At 35.5% G+C, this 21,449-nt stretch overlaps 1 protein-coding gene across 3 annotated transcripts; it reads right to left on the minus strand.

Annotated features, from left to right (window-relative positions):
• Positions 1-778: 778 nt before the first annotated feature.
• LOC578392 (purine nucleoside phosphorylase) lies at positions 779-20,992 on the minus strand. 3 transcript variants are annotated; one of them, XM_011677029.2, is made up of 7 exons: positions 20,840-20,992; positions 17,181-17,345; positions 8,654-8,823; positions 7,851-7,954; positions 6,805-6,980; positions 5,272-5,462; positions 779-4,086 (listed from the first exon to the last, which is right to left on the minus strand). In XM_011677029.2, exons 1-7 carry the CDS (start codon positions 20,860-20,862, stop codon positions 3,878-3,880), a joined length of 1,038 nt encoding a protein of 345 aa, XP_011675331.2. In that variant the 5' UTR covers positions 20,863-20,992; the 3' UTR covers positions 779-3,877. The 3 variants fall into 3 exon arrangements, with proteins under 3 accessions (XP_011675331.2, XP_783655.2, XP_003726140.2); XM_778562.5 differs by lacking the exon at positions 17,181-17,345 and having other exon boundaries at positions 20,840-20,989; XM_003726092.3 differs by lacking the exons at positions 17,181-17,345; positions 20,840-20,992 and adding an exon at positions 13,350-13,558.
• Positions 20,993-21,449: the final 457 nt, after the last annotated feature.

Here is a 21,449-nt window from a genome sequence, read left to right on the forward strand (position 1 = left end):
AGTGTGTTTCTCATTCCCCTGGCGGATAGGTCTGTCAGACGTTCGCGCAACTTCTCATTCTCCTTTTCTTGTGCGTGCAATTTCTCTTTGATTGAACCAATGTCAAACTCAATCCCTTCTTGCTTTTCCTTCACTTCTTCTATCTCTCTCTTATTGTTATCAATCTGAGTAAGGGATAAGTCTAATCTGGCCACTATGTCATTGAATTTTGAGTTCATTTGATCCATTCTGTCAAGAAGCTTTGCTAGTAAATCTTCAGTGGTTGTACTTGCCTGCACCTTTTGATCTCCATTGATCTTTCGCTTCTTCTCTGCCCGCGGTTCGTCTTCGTCTTTTTCCTTCTCCTTCCCCCCGACAGCTTGGGGGTGCGACTCCTGCGAGTCCTGGCCTGCTTCGCTGGTTCCAGTAAGCACTGACTGCTGAGTGAGATTTTCAAGTTGAATGTCCGAGTTTTCATCGATATCCATCTCTGTTCTGCCTGAAATTGAGCCAGAAGGGGTGAAGTATTGGGAAATCCTTGGTGAAACGTCCATTTTGTCCATCTGTCTTTTCTTTCCACTCATTTTTAAATTATCTCACAGAAATTTTCCACGATGAGAAAAAATACGGTTTGACTTAGTAGGGCGCCATCTTTCTCTCTATTACAAATAGTTATTATAAATAGAAATGCCTTCCAATAACAGGGAAATGTAAGGACTAAATATATTAATTCAAGGAAAGTTATCACAACTTCAGGAACAGTACATATAAAAGATAATCTGTAAAACCAAACTATAAATGCCTGTTGACAAATCGAGAGCAATTTATTCATGGATTAAAACTGCCAGCACAATAAACTATGGTAATATATCATCAATCTCATTAAAGACATCTCGATGTAGATAATGATTTATGAGACACATAATTACGTTCAGAAACCAAAACTACAAGTTTCAATCTAATGGCAATGAACGTAGAATATATTATGCTTCATTGCTAGTTAATGACATTTCGAAAATCAGTTGTGCGGAACATACATTTATACATGTACACACAGCTTGAATACAAACAAAAAGATTTTGACTATAGTATTACTGGGGACAATGGACAAAGAATAAAGAGAAAAAGAGAAGAGGAATATCTTAAAACTAACAAGGTACAAAAGGTTTTAAATACAAGTTATGGCAAATAAATAGATGGAAATTGAAGTACACATATGCACAACACACAGGTTACTAGAGAGTACCGACATAGACGTTAAATAAAAAGGATAGATGTAAATGTCAATTGAATTTTTATAAATTCTTGAAATACACAAATCAGAGAGAATGTTAAAAATTGATAATTGTTTCTCTTCTGATCTTCCTAAAGTCTTATAATTAAATATGATACATGTGGGGCTATAAAAGACAGATAAAAATTTGCAGATTAAAAGGATTTACACCAGATTCATAGAGAGAAAACTTTTTTGCCCTAACAGAAGATTATTATAACAAACTTGATTAGAAATAAAAGACCCCAAAATTCACATTTTGAATACTTCAAGCCCCCCCCCCCCCCCCCCCCCCCCCCCCCTCCCAGAAATATCCACATGGTCAACAAACCTTCTTTCATGAGTCGTTAGAAAGAAAATAATGATGACAATTGTACCACAGCTATAATAAAGAAGACAACAATGAACATTTTACCAGTGTCCTTAAAATGAAGATAATGATGAAAACCCCATCAAATACTTTCTACTGGTATGAACTAAAATCATTCAAATGTACATGTATATCATAACACAGAAAGAAGGCTATGATAAATAATGCAAGCTATCTTACCGGGTACTCTATATAATACAGCACTGTTTAAGCCATTAGGTAGCTGTGGATTAAGACTCTTCCTGTCAAGTATTTGACACAAAAAATGTAAAATCTCTGGATATTGCACTCTTTGTCTAAATTGGGATATCCAGATAAAGTTCAAGCATCACAGGTTTAATGATGAGAGAATAAATATACAATATGTTGGGCTTAATGATAAGTAGTACAGCAATGTTTAAACATACTATACAATACATTGATAACACAAGTACACAACTGACCTCCCTTTTAACTGAATTATAGATTAACTGAGAATTTCATTGAATTAAAGGCAGGTGAACCCTGAAAAACAAAGTACAAAGAATCCCAAAGAATTAAGGAGAAAGGTTATTGAAATTATTCATAACATTAAAACCCAACGAACTACAAGCACGAAGAGTAAGAATGTAGTATCCTAATTTCTATATTAATAAACCAGTCTTGCGAATGAAAAGAAATTCATGATTGGACCTTTGTTTGGACTTAATAGAGGTAGCCTCTTCGGTACAATAACTTACTATACAGAATAACCATAGAATAACCACCACCATCATACTTAAGATACAAATGTTCCTTTCTGATCCTAAGAATGAATTCACACAAGTGTTTGAGAGAGGAATTAAATAATCAGAACGGCACTATGCCACTTCCTATTAAATTGCTGAGAATCAATAAACATCAAAGCTCCTGACTGTGCAAGACCACTAACACACAGGAAATGAAGAAACCTTGCATAGTTGCTAGCTGTTAATAGGTAACCATGGTTACCATAGCAACCATTACGTTTGCCAGTCATGCCACCTTTAAAAAGCACTGACAATTTAACAAAAAGAGCAAAATTTCCGTTTGTGTCAAAATGATCTTGTGCTGCAGGTGGTCACATTTATTAACAAGCTCTTTCTGAAAATTTAATTTAAAACAAATTATAATTTAGTACCAGAATAGAATTAAATAGATTTTTTTAAATGAGGAAATTCATGAGACATGCTTACCGGTAATAACAATTTTTAAAACTTGTATTAAATCATATCTTTATTTACCCTGTAAAAAAAATTGCAAATGTGATCAGTATTATATTTCCGGAGAAAATGTAGTTCCTCTGCAAATCTATGTTGACTTCCTTACCTTTAACAATTCATTTATAATATGAAGGATATCATGTTGACATGATGACCAATCAGAAACTCCATAGTCCCTACGACATGGAAATGTACCACTTCAAAGCCTTATTATCACTTGATTTTGATGACGCATTCACCAACACAGAAAACCAAACATCAATGCTTATCATTTGTGTGCACTTACCAAATATTGGAGAATAGGCTTTTTAAAGGCTTTTTGTAGGTGAACAAACTTGGAATACTTTGAAAGATGTGTTATTTTGTGCTGAGCTTTGCAAGAAGAAGTTGGCCTGTACTCTACCAAGGTTAAAACCTTACAGTTGGGTTTAGGTTTTTGTTTCAAAATCAGGTTTAAATCCAAACACCTAGGGTCGCATTTAACTGAATTAGTACAGTATGGACCGCAGGGTATTAACACCAGCACTGCATAAAAGTGCTCTTCTCACTATAACCATTCGCATATGCAAACAGTCCATGTATCACAAAAAATATCATTTTGAAATCCTGGTACATTCCTGTTTCTCTTTATAAAAAGAGTATTGTACCCCATGCCTTGGAATTCCTGCAAACTTGAGTCATAAAAACGATGCTTTCCTCAACACAGGATGACAAAGTAATGTCACCCTCAAGAAATACGTTTGCTGACAGAAGCCAAGATGAATGTTTGGTTCTGGGAGTTCCTTGACGATCATATGTGAATGGAAGAAGTTCAAATGTGAGTGGTGGACGTTCACATCAGGATAGTAGCTGCTGAATTACATTCTGCTCGAATTCAAGAAGTAGATAAACTATGTTTAGAGCTGAAAGAGAACTCGCTCTTCCCAAAGTCTTTTATATAACAAGCGATGAGAGAAAGAACATCCTTTCTCTAAATGTCTAATAAAATCTGTACACGACTATTCAGCATGGAGGAAACTTGCAGAGTAGAATTTATCATTCCTCTCCGTTTATCCTCTCTACGACTTGTCCGATTAGGTCTTGCATGACTCCTGCGCGCCACTTGCCGGTCTCCAGGACCTCCTCGTGATTCGTCTCACCGTGGGTGGCGTAGTCCATGATGCAACAATTCGTGACCAGCGAGAAGCCAAGGACGCGCATCCCACAATGCCTTGCGGCTATCACTTCAGGGACAGTGCTCATACCTGTTACGTGGAATAAAGAAGAAAAAAATGTTTGAACTCCAGGCAAAGTGACATTATGCTCATTTAGATTACAGTGTGGATACAATCCATTATCTTTTCATTGAATGATAACAAATTGTGTCTACCTGACAAAAACAAATGTAAAATCACTGCACATTGACGTACTGACTTTAAATCTACAGAAAAATTCTGTTAAAATGATGTGGTTGGGACCCTGGAAGTTTCTTCATTTATTGTCCAGGTACCTAATTGCACGAGAAAATAAACATCTTGATTATACATGCAACTTTTGCAAATTTTCCAATTTGTATGGCAAGATGCTTCCGTGCCATGCACTGCAATTACAAGTTTGATGATTATAGAAATCTTTATTTGACTGCTTATTCTTTACCAGCAAACCTATTCCAAATTGAATGAAAACATGCACTAGAGCCTATTTGTGTAAAATGTACATTAAGTTGTGGTTTAAATCTTGTTCTTGTTGCAGGTACTGCAAATCATCAAAAATTAATGAAATTTTAAGAAATTACTGCTTATACAATACACTCTCACATGCAAGTAGGTATCTCAAAACCTGATGAACATGCTTGCATCAAACAACATGCTCAGTGTTTTAAAGGCCCACTGCACTACTTGTAGCTACTTGTGCCCTCTATATAACAAACAATGCCTAATCGGTGACCATTGGTCCCCCATGATCCTCTTTTTCTTATGTTAACTGAGAGCTGAGTTGATGAGATAGCCACCTGTCCAGTGACCTTGTAGGGCGGTCTAATCCCTCCTGTTAACTATGGCAGATAAGCTTTAATTCTGTATTTTCAGTTTCAAAGTAAAAACGCATCGTGGCTTTATGTTCAGAAAAATAATGCTCATGAACTTGGCTCGATAAAATAATTACTATGAAGAAGGGTAACATTTTCTGCCTCCAAGGACAAAGGTAGTCTTTATGATTGTGTGATAAATGAACAGTGACAACTGCTAGATTGCTTACACCAGCCCAAATTTTAAACTCCAACCCTTGGCCCAACACCGTATGTTACTCTAATCCTAAACCCAACCCTCCTCCTTTCAAAAAATAAAGTCTGAAACAAATGTCACATCACTGTCTGCTTACTTTACTTTCATGTAAAAATCTGTACTTTCATGAGTTATTTCCATTATGAAGTCCTAGAGTCTATCACTTACCTACAACATCCGCTCCCAATGACCGTAGAAGCCTAAGTTCAGCTGGAGTCTCGTATGAAGGCCCTCCGACCATGACGTAAATGCCCTCTTTGACGAACGTCGAACACTGCAGATCCTGAGCGACCTTCATCGTAAGCTTCCTCAGCTTCTTGTCGTAGACATCGGACATGTTGATAAATCTTGCTCCAAACCTATTATTACAAAATGACAGGAATGATTAATAGTGCGGGGTCTTAATCTCGACTTTCTTCTTCAAGAACATCCACATTGTGAAGGGCATTGGTTTGCAAACTAGCTGCATAACAACACCCAGGACTGGGAAAGTTCTAGATCTGTGGTTCACACGCTTTTAAAGAGAAGGTGGAGTTCTGGGAAGAGGTAAAAAATAATTTGTGAGTGTAATCATTGTTATTATGCAAGTGTGGAAGAACATCAGATTAAAAATGTTCCCTAAAAAGGATGGCTCTTCATATGCCTTAATATTCTAAATATGGCATGTAACAGCATAAAAATCAGGACGGAATTTTGAGCCACATGTTCGCGTAGTCCCATATACATCTTTTTGTGTACAGTGCTTGTAACTTTACCAAGACTGGGCCAAATTTCTTATCATTTTGATGATTCCAGAACCTTGCAGAACACACAATACTTATATGCTAGATGATCAACCTTATCTGATCAATTCCACGCACAATGCAATCGCATGACCAGAACTCAACTTTATCTTTAATTCCATGAATTACATTGTATCTTTGTTTATTTTGTAAGTGCGACATCAAAACATTATATCCCACTCTATTTCAAAATAATCACTGTAGCTTTGCCTCATTTTGCATTCATCACCAATGAGCTTTGGAATAAATCCTACCAGATATCCGTTATTGACACCCAGGTCACAGCAGACAACTGACACAAACACTTGGTAAGAATTACAAATGGGCAACATAAAAACTAGAACTCTAAATCTCATCTTGCTTAGACTACATTGTCCTAAATGTATTTCAAACTTCCTGAACCCTTTCAAGACAAGTATTCCACATGTTGTAGTTTGGCTCAATAACTTTTCATTCAGAGTAATACAAAAATATACAACAAGGAAAGGGAAAGGGCAAAATTTCTGCACACGGATCCACTTTCTTTGCACCAGGAATTTTAAAAGGTAAAATAGGCCTTAAAATACTTAAATTGGCAACACATTGACAGGATAAAATCATTTTCTCAAACAAATTAGTATTTGAAAAAAAAAATTAAACATATGTATAGCTTATAACCATGAATATTATTTTCAGAGACCGCATTTTATTTGAATAATGTAGCAATAAAAGAAAAATATTGTTGCCAATTTTAAGAAGAGAAGTGATCAATTTAGCACTAAAAAAAATCCTGCCCTAAAAGGGTAAAAATTAAAGGTTTGGTTTAAAGTATTCTGGATCAATTGACCTAAAAATTGGGGATTTGAGAACAGAAAACAGTTCCAGGAAATATTGCAAAGATTTACTCTACTGGAACATCGTTAGTAGGGGAAGTACCTACCTTTCATCGTTGGGACCAACGAGGGGGTTAGCACCAGCCAATGTCGGCATTCCTATGTGATCGATCATGACCATGATGTCTCCGACCTTGTAGTTTGGATTCATTCCACCTGCCGCGTTGGTAACCACCAGGGTCTCAACTCCAAGGAGCTTCATCACCCTCACAGGTGCGACAAGCTACGAGAAGTAGGCAAGAAAAAGGAGGCATATTAGATAAAACGTTATCACTCTCACGAATGTTACGCAAATTACAATTACCAGCATGTTATTAGCTACCTTTCTTTATTATTTTTTTTTTGGGGGGGGGGGGGGGGGGGGTGGGAGCAAGTGAAGCAGGATTTAAACCAGGAAAGCAACTGAGTATGAGATGAGTAGGCAAAAATCAGTTGGTTAAGATCAGACTACTTGCGGGAATAATTGTTGTAAAAAAATGTATCATCACAGATGATGTTGTTCTTTTGTAAAAAACAGCTTGTACAATACCACTTATTAACATTTTCACTATGTGTCATCATCATCATGTGTACCAGCATATCCTGCTTCTAATGGGTCACTTGACAAATGTTTAATCAACCAAGGTTGAGGCTCTAGAGAGCAGGAATCAAAACCACTAAGACTAATATTACCTCTTTACATGTATTAGTCTACCAATGACACAGGCAGGGGGTTTTCGTCAAACATACTGTGTACATGTATACCCAGACGTGGTGTATCCGGACAGTTGATTTATAACGATAATTTGAAGAAGTTTACAAGCAATATTTGATCACCCTTTCTGAGACTTAAGTTGGACAATATTAGTACAAATATTCATGACGGTTTGTGCTATTTGATGAATATTTTCCTTTAAATTTGTGGCAAAAGAGAAGTCTCTATGTTTTTTCAGTGTGTGGAAACCCTCCATCATAAAAAAACTTTGAAGAAAAATATGGCAAATAAAAGAGTTAGAGACCATATTTTTCTTATCAAGTGCTATATAAATCCATATCATTATTTTGTTTAAGTCATGAGATAATAATCAATGATTCGTTCAAAATGGCTACCTACCTTCCATGCTGGGTAACCCTCATAAAGATGAAACCTTCCCTGCATCATCACCACTGTCTTCCCATTCAATGTTCCAAATACAAACTGACCATGGTGTCCCTCAACTGAAAATAAGAAATGATTTATATGATAAACTTTCACTAATTTGCCTCGGAATGTAATAGAATGAGGGTATAATTATGCATAAGTACTTCTTATACACATCTAGTGTTCTGTAAACCAAGAGGGCCGTAAATCGAACAAAATTATATCCTGCCAATTTTTTAATGGACAGAATTCATTTGTGAATCAAATGTACAAAATCTTATGCTGAGAGAAAATTGCAATTCAATTTCTTTAAGTTTTTTCTCTTTCAAATCAGTATCCTACTTAATGTAGTCTGGATAATGTAAAGTAAAGGGAAAGGAGAATGTCCTTCATTTAATTGGAGTTCATGTTGTCATTGCCATGACGCAGCAATATCCTTGGCCCGATGACTGATAACCAGTAAATGACACAAGCAATTATCTTTCTTCACTTCTTTGAAATTCAATCTCAACACTTGGAAAGCTGTCAAAATTAGTCTTCACAAATGGCTCCCCACAAATTTTAAAGGAGGGTTATTTTAAAGTATTTTATACTAATAATTACCATCAAAACAAGTGGGTCCTGTTATAAACCAATAACTGAGCCTAACACAAGAACACATGTCCCTTTAAAACTTAGAAAAATACAATAATAATATTTGTTTGTATTGACTGGAGTTGGAACCTTTCATACTGATATTCATTTTCATGATTTTACATTCCATTCATATTTCATACCTGTGCTGACGGGAAAGTTTGGAATCTTCTCGTAGGGTATCGTGTACCTCTCCTCCAGTTTATTTCCCAGGTTCATCAGGCCTGAACCGCAGATGATGCCTATTGTTGGACGATGCGGTTGCCTTGACAACAGGCATTCTGCCATAGACTCAAAGTCCTCATAGGTATACCTGAAACAAGTAAAGAAGGCAAACAAAGATTAATAAAAATGGAAATAACAACAATTTCAGCAATATAAAATCAAAACAATTCTTGAACTGCTTCTATCGAACTGTACTAACCTATATCGTACATTTCTTTAAAGGACAAAATACCTCATACAGCAATTTTACATTAAAAAATCTATATGTGCATTTTATAATCTTACACAGATAGCGAAATTTATTGATAGGGAAGCCCACTAAGCCGAACTGAGTATACTCAACAGGATACTCAACGAAATAATTCATATCAAAACTAAACTGTAATCTTTATGAAACTGCCACGTCAATGACACGATAAACGGGAAAGATTTGAAGGAATATTCATGACCGTGCAAAGAGGTGCAGAGTAGGGAATTTCACAGGTCAACGCAGGGAAAGACTTGTTTCAATGTCTACTATTACAACTAGTACATGTATCATGCACATTTATTACACAGAATATATATCTAAAAACTTCATCACTCATCAAACAAATGTGCAACTGACCATGCATGAACATCAACAGACAATTCAACGACACAGATTATAAAATGAGAATCAAAATCTTTATTCAGCCAAATCTGCTACACACATTATTTTGTCTTGGTGGCAAACATATTATACATACATGTACATGGATAAGTGTACAATCCCAAGATTTTTTTTTTTCTTCCTTTCAAAATGATCAGATTGGTAGAACCCTTCCAAATCCCACCATTTCATTTTAATAGTAGGGTGATAAAAAGCTTTAATTCTTAGAATTTGATTGTCAATGAGTTTGGATAAAAAGGACAGTTGAATAATATCTTTAGTGTGCCAACAGCAATTCTTACTGCTCATTACATCACATTTGGTTCGATTAATTACTATTATTCAAGCAACTCAAATATTCAATGACCTTTCACACACAAAAAAGGACTTCTAAATTCCTTTTGATGTTGAATGATTTTGATTATTCAGGCAACTTATATATTCAATGATTTTGGACTTTGAAGGACATTTGAATTCTTTCCTGTGTGTACCAACAATGATCTCAACATGTTACATAATACTTTGTAGAACTAGGGAATTGCGTCACAGACTATTTGCTCTCAATTCTTTGTCCTTTGCTATAAATCGATTGTAAGTTCGACTAATACACAAACATGGTCTGACATGTATTATGCAATCAAAGTATCTGTTTCTAAGTAGTTTGACTGTGATAAAGATAAAGACATGTTACCAAGAACACATCTACTAAACAGTAAAAAAAAAAAAAAAAAAAAAAAATCTTTGCGTAAAGGCCGCAGTATTTTTGGAAGAGAATATATCAAAAAGTTGGGGGGCGGCCTTTACGGCGAAAGATTTAAAAAAAAAAAAAAAAACCTCAAGTCAAAACCAGCACGAATTTGCACATATGGGACTAAGAACGGTACAATAACTATACCACTATGGTACAGGACATTTCAACACATCTTACCGACAATTTTATCTTGCATTGTTGACATGAATACGAAAATAAATTGCTAAACCAACATTTGTCGATATATCTTGATCTAAGTTCGTGCCAATGCATTGCAAAAGTAAAGTAAGAGACCATTTGACGGAGCAGCAGCGAAGCATCGATCCGAAGCCGCCATTTTGTTTTCCATTTTAATGCAGTTTCGCATTACACTGTACATTGTGGTAGAGGTATATCGGACACCAAATCTGCCCGCGATCACTTTTTGAGCTAAACTTCCGGTCAATTACAAGAATATTGATGAATTTGGTATCATTTTGTAAAAAAAAAAAGAAGAGTTTTACAAGAAAATTACAATTATTTTGTTTTGTCTGTTTGTTTTCAATTCAATTTGATCATAATATAATTGCATTTCAAAATGATGATGATTGATGAGGATGAGAGTATTTATAATTTGCCAACTCCACATGAATGATGCACTCCAGGCGCAAAAGAAAAACAGGAACATGAAAATGTACAATAGTGATCTAGGTACATGTAAGTTAGAAATATAAGTAGATCTACTGGAAAGCAACTTTGACAAGATGAGTTTGGCATTTTTAAAACAATCTTCACTTGAAATATTACCATCGTCTTGTAGCAACTGACTTCAAACATGTAGGTTTAGGTCAAGAATGTGCAAATAAATGCTGCAAATCTAGACTTACCGGTACTTTTTCTTTCATCTATATTTATTCTCATTACAAGGGAATATATCCACTTAGAATCTATCTTTAATCAAGCTTTGGTTATAAAAATAGAAACCAATACCATTTCCTCTTTCTGAAACAAAAGCCATTAATTTGGTAGATAATTAGGCAATTAGCCAATGCCACGTTACGATGCAAGGAATAGGCAATAGGTCACTTAAAGTGCACTATACATGTACATTGTACATGTATGCTGTTGCCTATAAAATTGGAATAATTTCCCTAACATCTTCATATGAAATAATTGTCACAATATTGCTTGTTCTTGATAGGTAGAGTTTATAAGTTCTGAGAATATATCAACTTTATCTATTCAGAATGAATTGTATTGTCACAATCATTTCATGGAAAGAGGTTAGAGAAAAGTATTCCAACTTTATAGGCAGTAGTGTGCAATTTATTGTGCAATTTATTGTGCACTTTAAGTGACTATTCTGCCTACTATTTCTTGCATCGTAACATGATGGCATTGGTTAATCATCGACTCAATGATTGACTGGCTTTATTGCTGAAAGAGGAAATGATATTGATTTCTATTTATAACCATAGCTTAATTAAAGATGGGTAGTTAGGTACAAAGTGCACATATATCCACAGGGGGAACTTGGTATAACGGGGCACAGTGTATAATCTATTTTCCTCCAAACCATAGAAACTCACAACATATCAACATAATACGGTACTGTCTTGTTCTCCTACATTGATCCTTCCATCTCTCTCTGTGAATGGAGGTTCAGAATCAGGAAGTACAGCGAGACCTGATATAGGGGAATTATTGGCGTCTATTGACGTACATTTCACAAAGCTTGTAATGACAGTTTTATTATAAACTTGTGATTTTTTTTTGGTCATTTGTCATTGAAAAAAAGGCTATGTAAAACAGGTACTAGATCTCGGGGTCTGAACAAAATCATTTCCTGTGAAAATCAAGCTCTTCATGATCACCTTCATTTTATAATGTTGCATATATCCTAACTTGGATACAGGACAAGCACATTTAATTCTGCCTCCATTTCTGCATTTATATATTTTTTTTAAAGGTGGGGTCAATCTTCACACTACAGTATCCCTGCCTGCTGTAGATAATACCGGTACAGGTAGAGATCTTGATTATTGTGCAAATACATGTACAAACAAAGTCTACCATCCACATATAGATGGAGGTCAATATGAAATTGATTACACAAACAGTCTATAATGGAGAATGCACCTGGTGCATTTAGTCCATGCTGTTCACAGTCAGCCCATGCACTTGTTATATCTGCATGTAGTGCTGTAGCCAAAGAAAGGGTCAAATAAACAGTTTTTAGTTACGTATGTGGTATATTCCCTCTCTAAATGACTTTTTTTGTGGGGGGATGCAATTTTTAAATCTTTTATCTCTATTTTCATAAAAAATAGATTCTGTACGACACAAGTTCACCTTCATGTACATAATGTACATAATGTACATGTACAGTCAAACTAATTACAAAATGTGGTTGATTTGAATTACACATGTAGATTATTTTGTACTGTAAATTTGACAAAGGTGGTAATAAAGCCAAAACGCAAATACTTTCTTTCTCCCCAATTGCACTTTGTAAATACAATTAAGAAACTACAATGTTTACTTGATGTTTTTTTTGTTATACGTACATAAAAATGCATTGGCCAACAAGACAGGAAATAATTTGCAATGAAAGAAGGAAAAATCTTAGACCACTATGTGAAATTCATTCTGCTGAAAACTTGCCTAAATCATTCCTTTCTATTTCTGACACTAGAGAAAAGAGATTAATTTTGTTTAAAGACGAGACTCTTGAAACTGTAGTGAATCATCTCTTTAACCATCAAAAATAGCATTGGGAGAGAGAGAACTTGGCTAAAGCGGAAATGGAAGACTAAGTTCCGTGTGCTGAAATCTAAATTCATGACACTCAAGGAAGGAAAGGGATGCAATAACCATCCAAAGACTTGATCATGTGAGAGTACCTACTCTCACATGTACGTAGGTCTTCCTGTTCTAGGTAAATGTACGGTAGTCTGGCAAATGCTAAAAAAGGAAATGATGACGTTGTTTTACAGTTCAATCTTTGGATAGCGCACTTTACATGACTGTAAATATACCCTCTTAAACTATATTTACAGGGTACTTCTACACTGTAACTCCAATAAAGATACCATTTAACATTTTGATATGATCATGAAGAAAAAAAATCCATCATCGGTGCTCATGCAATCCCCCTTTCACTTTTTGTGATGATTTCAACAGTGTATTTTCAAAGTTGATGAAACACCACATGGTGATAGCAATGCAACAGTGGCATCAATAAGATACTCACATTTCGGATGAATTAGTTTGCACACAGACAACTTTCCTTTCCACGCTTTCTTCCATGCTTCCTTGGTATTCACCAACACGTTTCATCGCCTATACCTTCTACAGTCTACACACAATGACTCTTTGAGTGAAACTATCCTTTACTGATGAAAGAATGGATTCTGTTAAAGTGAGATCGCGACTAGCAGTGAAAGGGACGATGACTAAATACCGCAAAGAACTGAAGAGAAAAATCTATACCAGACAACAAAAAAAGTATTGGAATACTGCCAAGATGGATTTAGCCCATGCAAGCTAACAGCCCTGAACTGAATAATAGATCTATAAAGTACACGCTGCAGGCCTATTCTATATGAACAAGCTGTGTATAGCCTATATATTTTGCACGGCTTCTAAGCCATCTTGAATAGTAATAATCATCTGGTAATTTGAGCAGTTCCTCAACTCCCCCTCCCCTCCACGATGAGAGTAGAAGAAAGCAGTCTAAATTCATTGTAGCAAGACTAGTTACTGCCACCCTAAACTGAAACAAGATCCACAACATTCCTATTGCCTTGACAATAAGTTACCCCCCCCCCCCTCCCTCCTCAGACACAACATTCCTGACCTCTTTCTTTCTAAGTTCATGTTAGAATGTACCATACCAGACACAAATTTGTACCTATAGTGTATAGCCTACATGTATCATTACAATTTACAAGAATTGAATTTCTTGTTTAGTACTCTAATCAAAACACAAAAAATGAGTTAAAAACATGATAGATAAAAAATGAGTTAAAAAACATAGCATTTCATGTTTTATATAATAATCAAGACAAAAAACGTGAGTTAAAACATGGCTGATCACACAGCTATGACACGCATGGCGTAATGAGCGTGTTTGCTTTGTATCTACGGTAATCAATAACACTCAGGACTGCTTGGATGGCTGTGTGTGCAGACTAAAGGCCAAGCCTCCCACACACCCCCAAAATGATAGTCTCTGCAATCAGACCCCTCGTGGTTTAACATGTATGATGAACATATGCATGCAAATGTGTCTATACAAAGAAAACTATATGAGAAAAATATATGAGAGATAGAACTACACTGTACAAGAACATAGTCATACTTTGTTTTTGTTTGTACATGGTTATCAAACTTATAATGAAATTACAATTACTGCACCCCGATTTTAAAGCTAAATTGCCCTGTAAAAGTTTTATGAAACTCAAGGAATTGAATTGTATGCTACAATTAATAAATGATCAACTAACAATGGAAATAATCAAACATCTACGACTGGGGTCTTGACTACATTGTAAACAAATCCAATATCATGTTGTGCTTACTTGTAACTGGACTGAAATGCAAAGACTAGACATTAATTGGCAGGATGACCCTTCAGGATCTGTGCTGCTGCTGTTGGCAAAAGGAGGCAATTTTTTTTGGCACAGTGCCAATCTGATGCAATGGACCTCTTTCAATGGTGTACACATGTATGGAAAGTGGGCGTTGGCTTGGTCAACATTAAATACATGGGGCTATTAGTATTATGGGTGCAGAGAACTTATGCAAACACTGCAAGATTGGTAGCCTGTTCATAATAACCAAAAGTCATACAAAAGTTTAATAAAGAAACATGTACATACAGAACCACTCTATACTATAGTGACAAGACTCAAGAGCATGCAGAATAGGAAACTTTGTGTATAGAAACGTTTTTTAAACAAACTATATGTAGTTTGGAAAAAGTCAATTGACATGAGAGCTGGCTAATTATTAATGTGCGCTCACAAAAATCCCTGCCCAGTATTATGATTATGGTATGATTCATACGACGTTCAGAGACTAGGGCAGGACCCCGATTCTGTAATGTTTTTTTTCTTCTTCAAAACGATGCTCAAACATGCGTTTCATTATACGTTTCTTTAATCTAAGTTCAGAACTTCAGATTAGGAAAAAGGTATTTACTTATTGTATAGATATATGATTTTTAAATAGCTACATCTATATATACAAAGAATTCTGGTCGTCCAGTGGTGTTTCTACAAACTACATTGCAATCACAAGCTTGTATGTTATGTGGTTACTTCCATCAAGCGTGGCTATATGTACAGTAGATAGAATATTAATTAAATCATCACTTTCTTATAATAATTTTTTTTTTTTTAAATTACTGGTACATTTTTTTACATGTAAGTTTTAATTTCACCTACCCCCCCCCCCCCCCCCTCACAACAAAAATGCATTCATCAAAGTTGTAAATTCTAAGTTCATACTTTTAACACAACAAGGCTAACAAGCTTTGGAAAATATCTAAACAGAGAATTATGAGAGTGAAGTGAGAGTCAAAATATTCATTTTGATAGCTACATGTAAATGATTATGCCAGGATTCCTTTGCCAAGGTTGAAGGACAATATCAAAAGTAAATTAAAAAGAAAAACAAACAAATTAATGGGAGAGCTCACAAACACAATAAATGTGGGAGTGAATAAACAGTACTATACCAATACTCATCAATTATATTATGTACAAGACCTAATATAAACATGCAGTAACTAATATAAAATTAGGAATAGAAAATACATTAATATTTCAATAAACCAAAAACTAGCTCCAAATATGTATGTAAGCTTCCAAATATACTAATCCAACTGAGCAACAATTGAAAATGACTGATCTGAAATAATAAAACAATACAATTATGCTGTGCAGTGCACCAGGGCATACTGTTGAGGGTAACTTTGACATCAATATTTCATGTAACTACCATGGTAATATCACTTAACAGCCCAGGGCATACTGTTGAGGGTAACTTTGACATCAATATTTCATGTAACTACCATGGTAATATCACTTAACAGCCAATCTGATCAAGGTTTCCGGGTATACTGGTACTGTAGGTGTAGGTGTAGGTGCAGCTGTGCCTGGGTCAAAACAATTAATCTGACTTGTACTAAAAGCCAATCTTGATTTTCAAAATGGCTACCCAATCCATTTTATTGGTAATTTATTCTTAACTTGTGGGAATCTCCAGATAACAGATAAGGGCATGTATCTGACCATGCAGATGGTTTGATGTTTGATCATACTTAATAGTTTCAACAAATTAGTGCACTACCCTAGTTTACCATGATTCAATAATAATAATAATAATAATAATAATATTTAATTTTTATATAGCGCTTAATACAAATGTCTCTAAGCGCTTTACAAATATATACTATTACCCCGGTCATTGGATTCAGTGCTTGCCCGCACACACTGTGTGCACAATCTCCAATACAGAATTTAAATCAGATATTTAAAATGTAGCCTCTAAATATTTTGTTTTAATTTACCCAGTGCACCACCAATTAACAATATATGAATGTGCAAGTTATACAATAATGCGCAGGTATAAACAGGACTACAAATTACAGAACCACCACTAACACTACAATTAAATTTGTCAATATATCTGTAGGACCAAGACAGATTTACTTTGAAAAGAAAAAAAATATGAATTATTATTCAACTGACAATAAGACAGAGTTACAACCATGCAGTTATAAGCCTTGCCACTGCAACACAAATCACTGCCTTCACCATAAAAAAAAAAACTATTTTTAGTGGTACTATATTAAGTGAATATTTTAGTGCTATCATTCAAGCTCCCCTCCTGTTTTTTTTTTTTTTTTTTTTTGGGGGGGGGGGGGGAGGGGGAGGGGCACTTTGATGATTTACATATCTGTTATAAAAAATAATGATACCCCAAAATTTAGTACAGATACAAAAGTTGAATACATGTGCAAGCCGGGTAAAGAAACAAGAGGCAGCTATACTAACGACTAGTTGTCACACAGTACCTGGTAGACTGACATGGAATGGAATGCGTGGTGGTAGGGGGGGCTCCCTCCGACCTAGGGGCACCCTCGGAGGTAGGGGCTTCAGTGTTGGCCTGCGGTGTTGTCTCGGCGGCAGACATGGCAAGCCGATCTTGCTTGTCGGAGGCGATTGGATCTGTAAGGTTCCTGGTAGTCAAACACTCAAAAGATGAAATGACACTGTCACTGGAACTCTCCGATTCCACTACACTGCTATTGGATGCCATCCTACGCTATGGTAACGTCTACTGAAGCACTACGCTAGGTGTCAAGTGGTTTGTGTACATGCATGCACGAAAGAGTAAAAGTGGAGAGAACTTGGTCCACTGTAGTACTAACTGACAGAGATATGGAATATACATGTAGCTTTAAACCTTCAAATGACTGTATGAGGTGCTAGAAAAAGTAGGCAACCGATTGTACAATGCACATTCCCTTACAAAGGGAGTCTTAAAAAAAAAAAAATGTGATGACGTGTACAAGCAAATATGATTTTTGTAGATGCATTGATTGTATTTGTAAATAATAGTTGTTTGACAAAACTGTGCATTCCATTCTTTTCATAACCAAGCACGTGCTCAGCCGCATCACCGATTCCAAGGTATTTTGACAAGACAGTCTTTTAGTTCAATCACAAAGGCTTTGTTCATGGGTATTTATGGTTCAAACTAGCTTGAAAGTGCAATCTAAATTTGAGATTATGGCTGATCTGCCTACTTCTTTTCATTAAAAAAAAAAAATTCCTGCAGAGCATTAACACGTAGATATTCTGATAATTCTACCTATCCCACAGAAGAGATCACCTTAACACTTTATATTTCCATATAACTTTTTTTTTCTTCCTGCTGATGAATATCCTTACACACAGGAAGTGTGACTTCCTGATAACGGTTTGATAAATGGATTTTTGCCTAATTTTTAAAATGTGCATCTTCATTCCATTTACTGTAGTGAAAACATCTCACCATACAAATGAATGTACTACTAAATTAAAAAAAAGTACTTTTTTAACTTTTGTTGCCATGGAGAAATTACTACGAAATGCATTTTTTATCATAATATCAATATTATTATTCATAACGTTTTTTGTGAGTGTGAAATTGAACTCTGCTTTCTTTTCAGCATCATTGTTGAAATGCATAATACATACATGTGTATTCCTTTTATTTGTCTATCCTATATTGACTTATCATTTCAAGTTTGGCATCTTCAGAATGTTTGTTTCAAAAAGAAAATTGTTTTTCCTAAAACAGTTGGACAGTACTATAAAATAAATGCAACGAAATAGAGCAAGGTTTCAGGAACATCACCTTGCGTAAAGATTGATTTTAAACTTCTATAAAAAAATAATGTTCTTCTGTATTAATATTCAGCTGGTGATTCCTGGAACACAATACTTTGAACGAACTCATTATGCAAATATTTATCCAAGATAGCGGTACCTTGAGACTCAGACAGCATTCAAGCACATTATCAATAATTATTACATCTAAAGGTAGGTCACAAATATTTGATTTAGATTAAACTATCTGGCACATTTCATTTGGGTTACATTTGTTAGATAAATGCGAACTGAAATGATAAAAATGTTGATAACCTCTCTCGTCCCTATCATCAAACAAAAATGAAGTGCGTGCAATTGTAGTTTTATTGATCTCTGCTGAGTTTTAAAAAAGCCTGGAACTCCCAATAATTATCCATGCGTATATGAAGCCTTATGTATTTTCCACTGTAGTGTAATTTCATTGGGACAAGGTCAACTTGGTCAACAGGGCCTACACACAAGTACAATAACAGATGGGATACAATATGTATGGTTTCCAATATCACCTCTATACTATTGCCCTCTAAGTCTAATGGACTATTGCTACTGCCAACAAGAAAAGCAGACTGAAACCTACATGTATATATATATGCTTGATTCAGATCATTTGTAAGTTACAAGTTCAGAGGTTAATAGAAAAATGTCTGGTGAAAACACTGAACTAGTGGGGGAGGGGAAAAAATAAAGAGGCCAGAGCATATATTTCATGACAATGCTTTTGAGGATTTTTTTTTTCTTTCCCTGCATTAAACATTAATTTATTCTAGATAAAGACTGCATGGCTCATGCAACCATCTTTTTAAAAAGATGATTTGTCACCATTATGGGCCCAATTTTTATGGAACTTAGCAGAGGCTCCAGGGACCCCCTGCTGAGAAAAAAAAAGTTAAAAAGGTATAATGCTCACATACATGCATGAACACTCTGTGTTATTATTAATTTATTTAGTCAAGGAAAAAGTAACAAGTAAATACAAAAAAAGTAGTAGTCCTGTCCACACATTACACATAAAAATAATAATAGGGTTGATCACTGACCTTTGCATTTCAAGTCAAGTGCTTGATCACTTGACTTTGGCTTTTATGAAACTTCCACATAGAACACTTAAGGTATGGATAGAGCATAAATAAAACATGGCAAGTACAGAAGCCAAGTTCAACTTGAGTTCAGTATGGGGCCTTTCAGTTTTTTTCCCCCCTCATGCTCTCAAGTATTTAAAGTTGACTTTATACATCCTTGGTGTACACAAATTATTTGTTGAAGTGATTGCTACAATGGCTGACTTTTTCAATTGAGCACTAAAACTAAAATAAACACCTCTTAAGTTTTGTTTAGTACTGAGGCGCACGCAAGGAGTTGCTGATTTTATCAAACTCCCTGCGCATGTTTTCTTACACTAATCGCTATCATCATAAAGTAAGAATCAAAATGACAATGCAAAAACAGCCATTTCCGTGTACACCATGTCACGTCTATTGGCATTGATGGCAAACTTTTGAGAGGTTAGCATTTGTGTACCGGTAATGTAAATCGCATATTACTTAGCTCCTTATCATCAGGTTCATGTTTTGGTTAAATTGTTGACCAATTTCAAAGTGCTTTGTACGACTATGACAGTATGAGTGGAAAGAAAGAGTCCACTGCACTAGGCCTACTCACTAGCAAACTCTGCAAGTACAAAGTAGTTTGCTAGGTTTGTCGGATAAGGGAATGAGCGATGACGGACGCATTTTTGGTTTTGTTTACATCGCTCTTCACGCAGGGGTATGGCTAGGTAATATCAATATCATATCATCACTACCCTACATTGATAATTCTTCTTCTTCTATTGTCATGACTCAGTCTCAAGTCATGTTTGTATTATAAAATAATTCTACAGTATGCCCTATAAAACTATTTGTAAACCTGCCCCCCCCCCCTTCAAATTCAGATCCACCCACCATATTTCAAACTTAGCCACCTTATTCTTGCTCGAGTCACATACCGACACACCAAACTTATCATAGATCTAGATATTCAAATTTTGATTATTAGTTAGATGTATAGTGATGATCAAAGGCTAACTTATAATAATCATCCATCTATCACATATCAGCATCACATAGGCTACATGTATATCCATGCACACCGCATCACTGCATGCTGCATGCTGGCGTGGCATATACAGAGATCGCCCTTCATAATACATTACACACACACGCACAAGTTAAGATCAAGACGCACACACATGCCGGTATTTTTTCAGACATGTTTTCACTAGATGCAGACGATAATTACCACTTAAATTCATTTAGGCCATAATATATGTATAACTTACTCGTTATTGTTCTTCTCAGACATTGTTAATCGGTGATATATTCGAAGTTCTCTTGCTATTTCTATGTGACGATGCTACGTCGCTGTTTTCCAGTCGTTGTTTACTACAGGGCGGGCACGAGGTTTGGCGGGATCAGATATTATTCTGCTAAAAAGATAAACACGAGGCGGCGCGCCAAATGTGGAAGAAAGAGCGCGGTTACGTAGACATATACGTCAGACCCGTCATCAACATACGCATGCGCAATGCTGACGAAGCATTCGTGATTAATCTTGTTTTGGCCACTTTTGGGTACCTTTTTACTGTTATTTAATCCCCAAAGCTGGTATTGAATAACGTATTTCGTAATTTTGTATGTAACATAAACAGAAAGGAATGTATGAGTGTACATGCTTCTTCGAATTTCGTTGCAAGGCTCCTAAGTTGCTCGGTTGTAAATTTCACTCATGAATATTCATAAGCTAAAATTATCAATGACTACACATTCGCATTCCGAATTTGTGAATGGATCTACCCGCTCCTTGCAATTATTTACTTATTTATTAATTCACAAATATTACATTACTTGGTGTTTTACGAGACAATATCTTCTCTCTGTTATCCTGGCTAT

The sequence above is a fragment of the Strongylocentrotus purpuratus genome, unplaced genomic scaffold (genome assembly GCF_000002235.5).
Source record: "Strongylocentrotus purpuratus isolate Spur 01 unplaced genomic scaffold, Spur_5.0 spur5_scaffold_8, whole genome shotgun sequence".
NCBI classification, from domain to species: domain Eukaryota; kingdom Metazoa; phylum Echinodermata; class Echinoidea; order Camarodonta; family Strongylocentrotidae; genus Strongylocentrotus; species Strongylocentrotus purpuratus.

Bases quoted from the DNA above. Each gene is read 5' to 3' on its own strand.
- LOC578392 (XM_011677029.2), bottom strand. From the start codon at position 20,862: ATGTCTGAGAAGAACAATAACGA. The intron at 6,981-7,850 runs GTAGGTAGCCAT...TACTTCTCGTAG, and splicing joins AGGGTTACCCAGCATGGAAG to CTTGTCGCACCTGTGAGGGT. The intron at 4,087-5,271 runs GTAAGTGATAGA...TCCACGTAACAG, and splicing joins ATTGGGAGCGGATGTTGTAG to GTATGAGCACTGTCCCTGAA.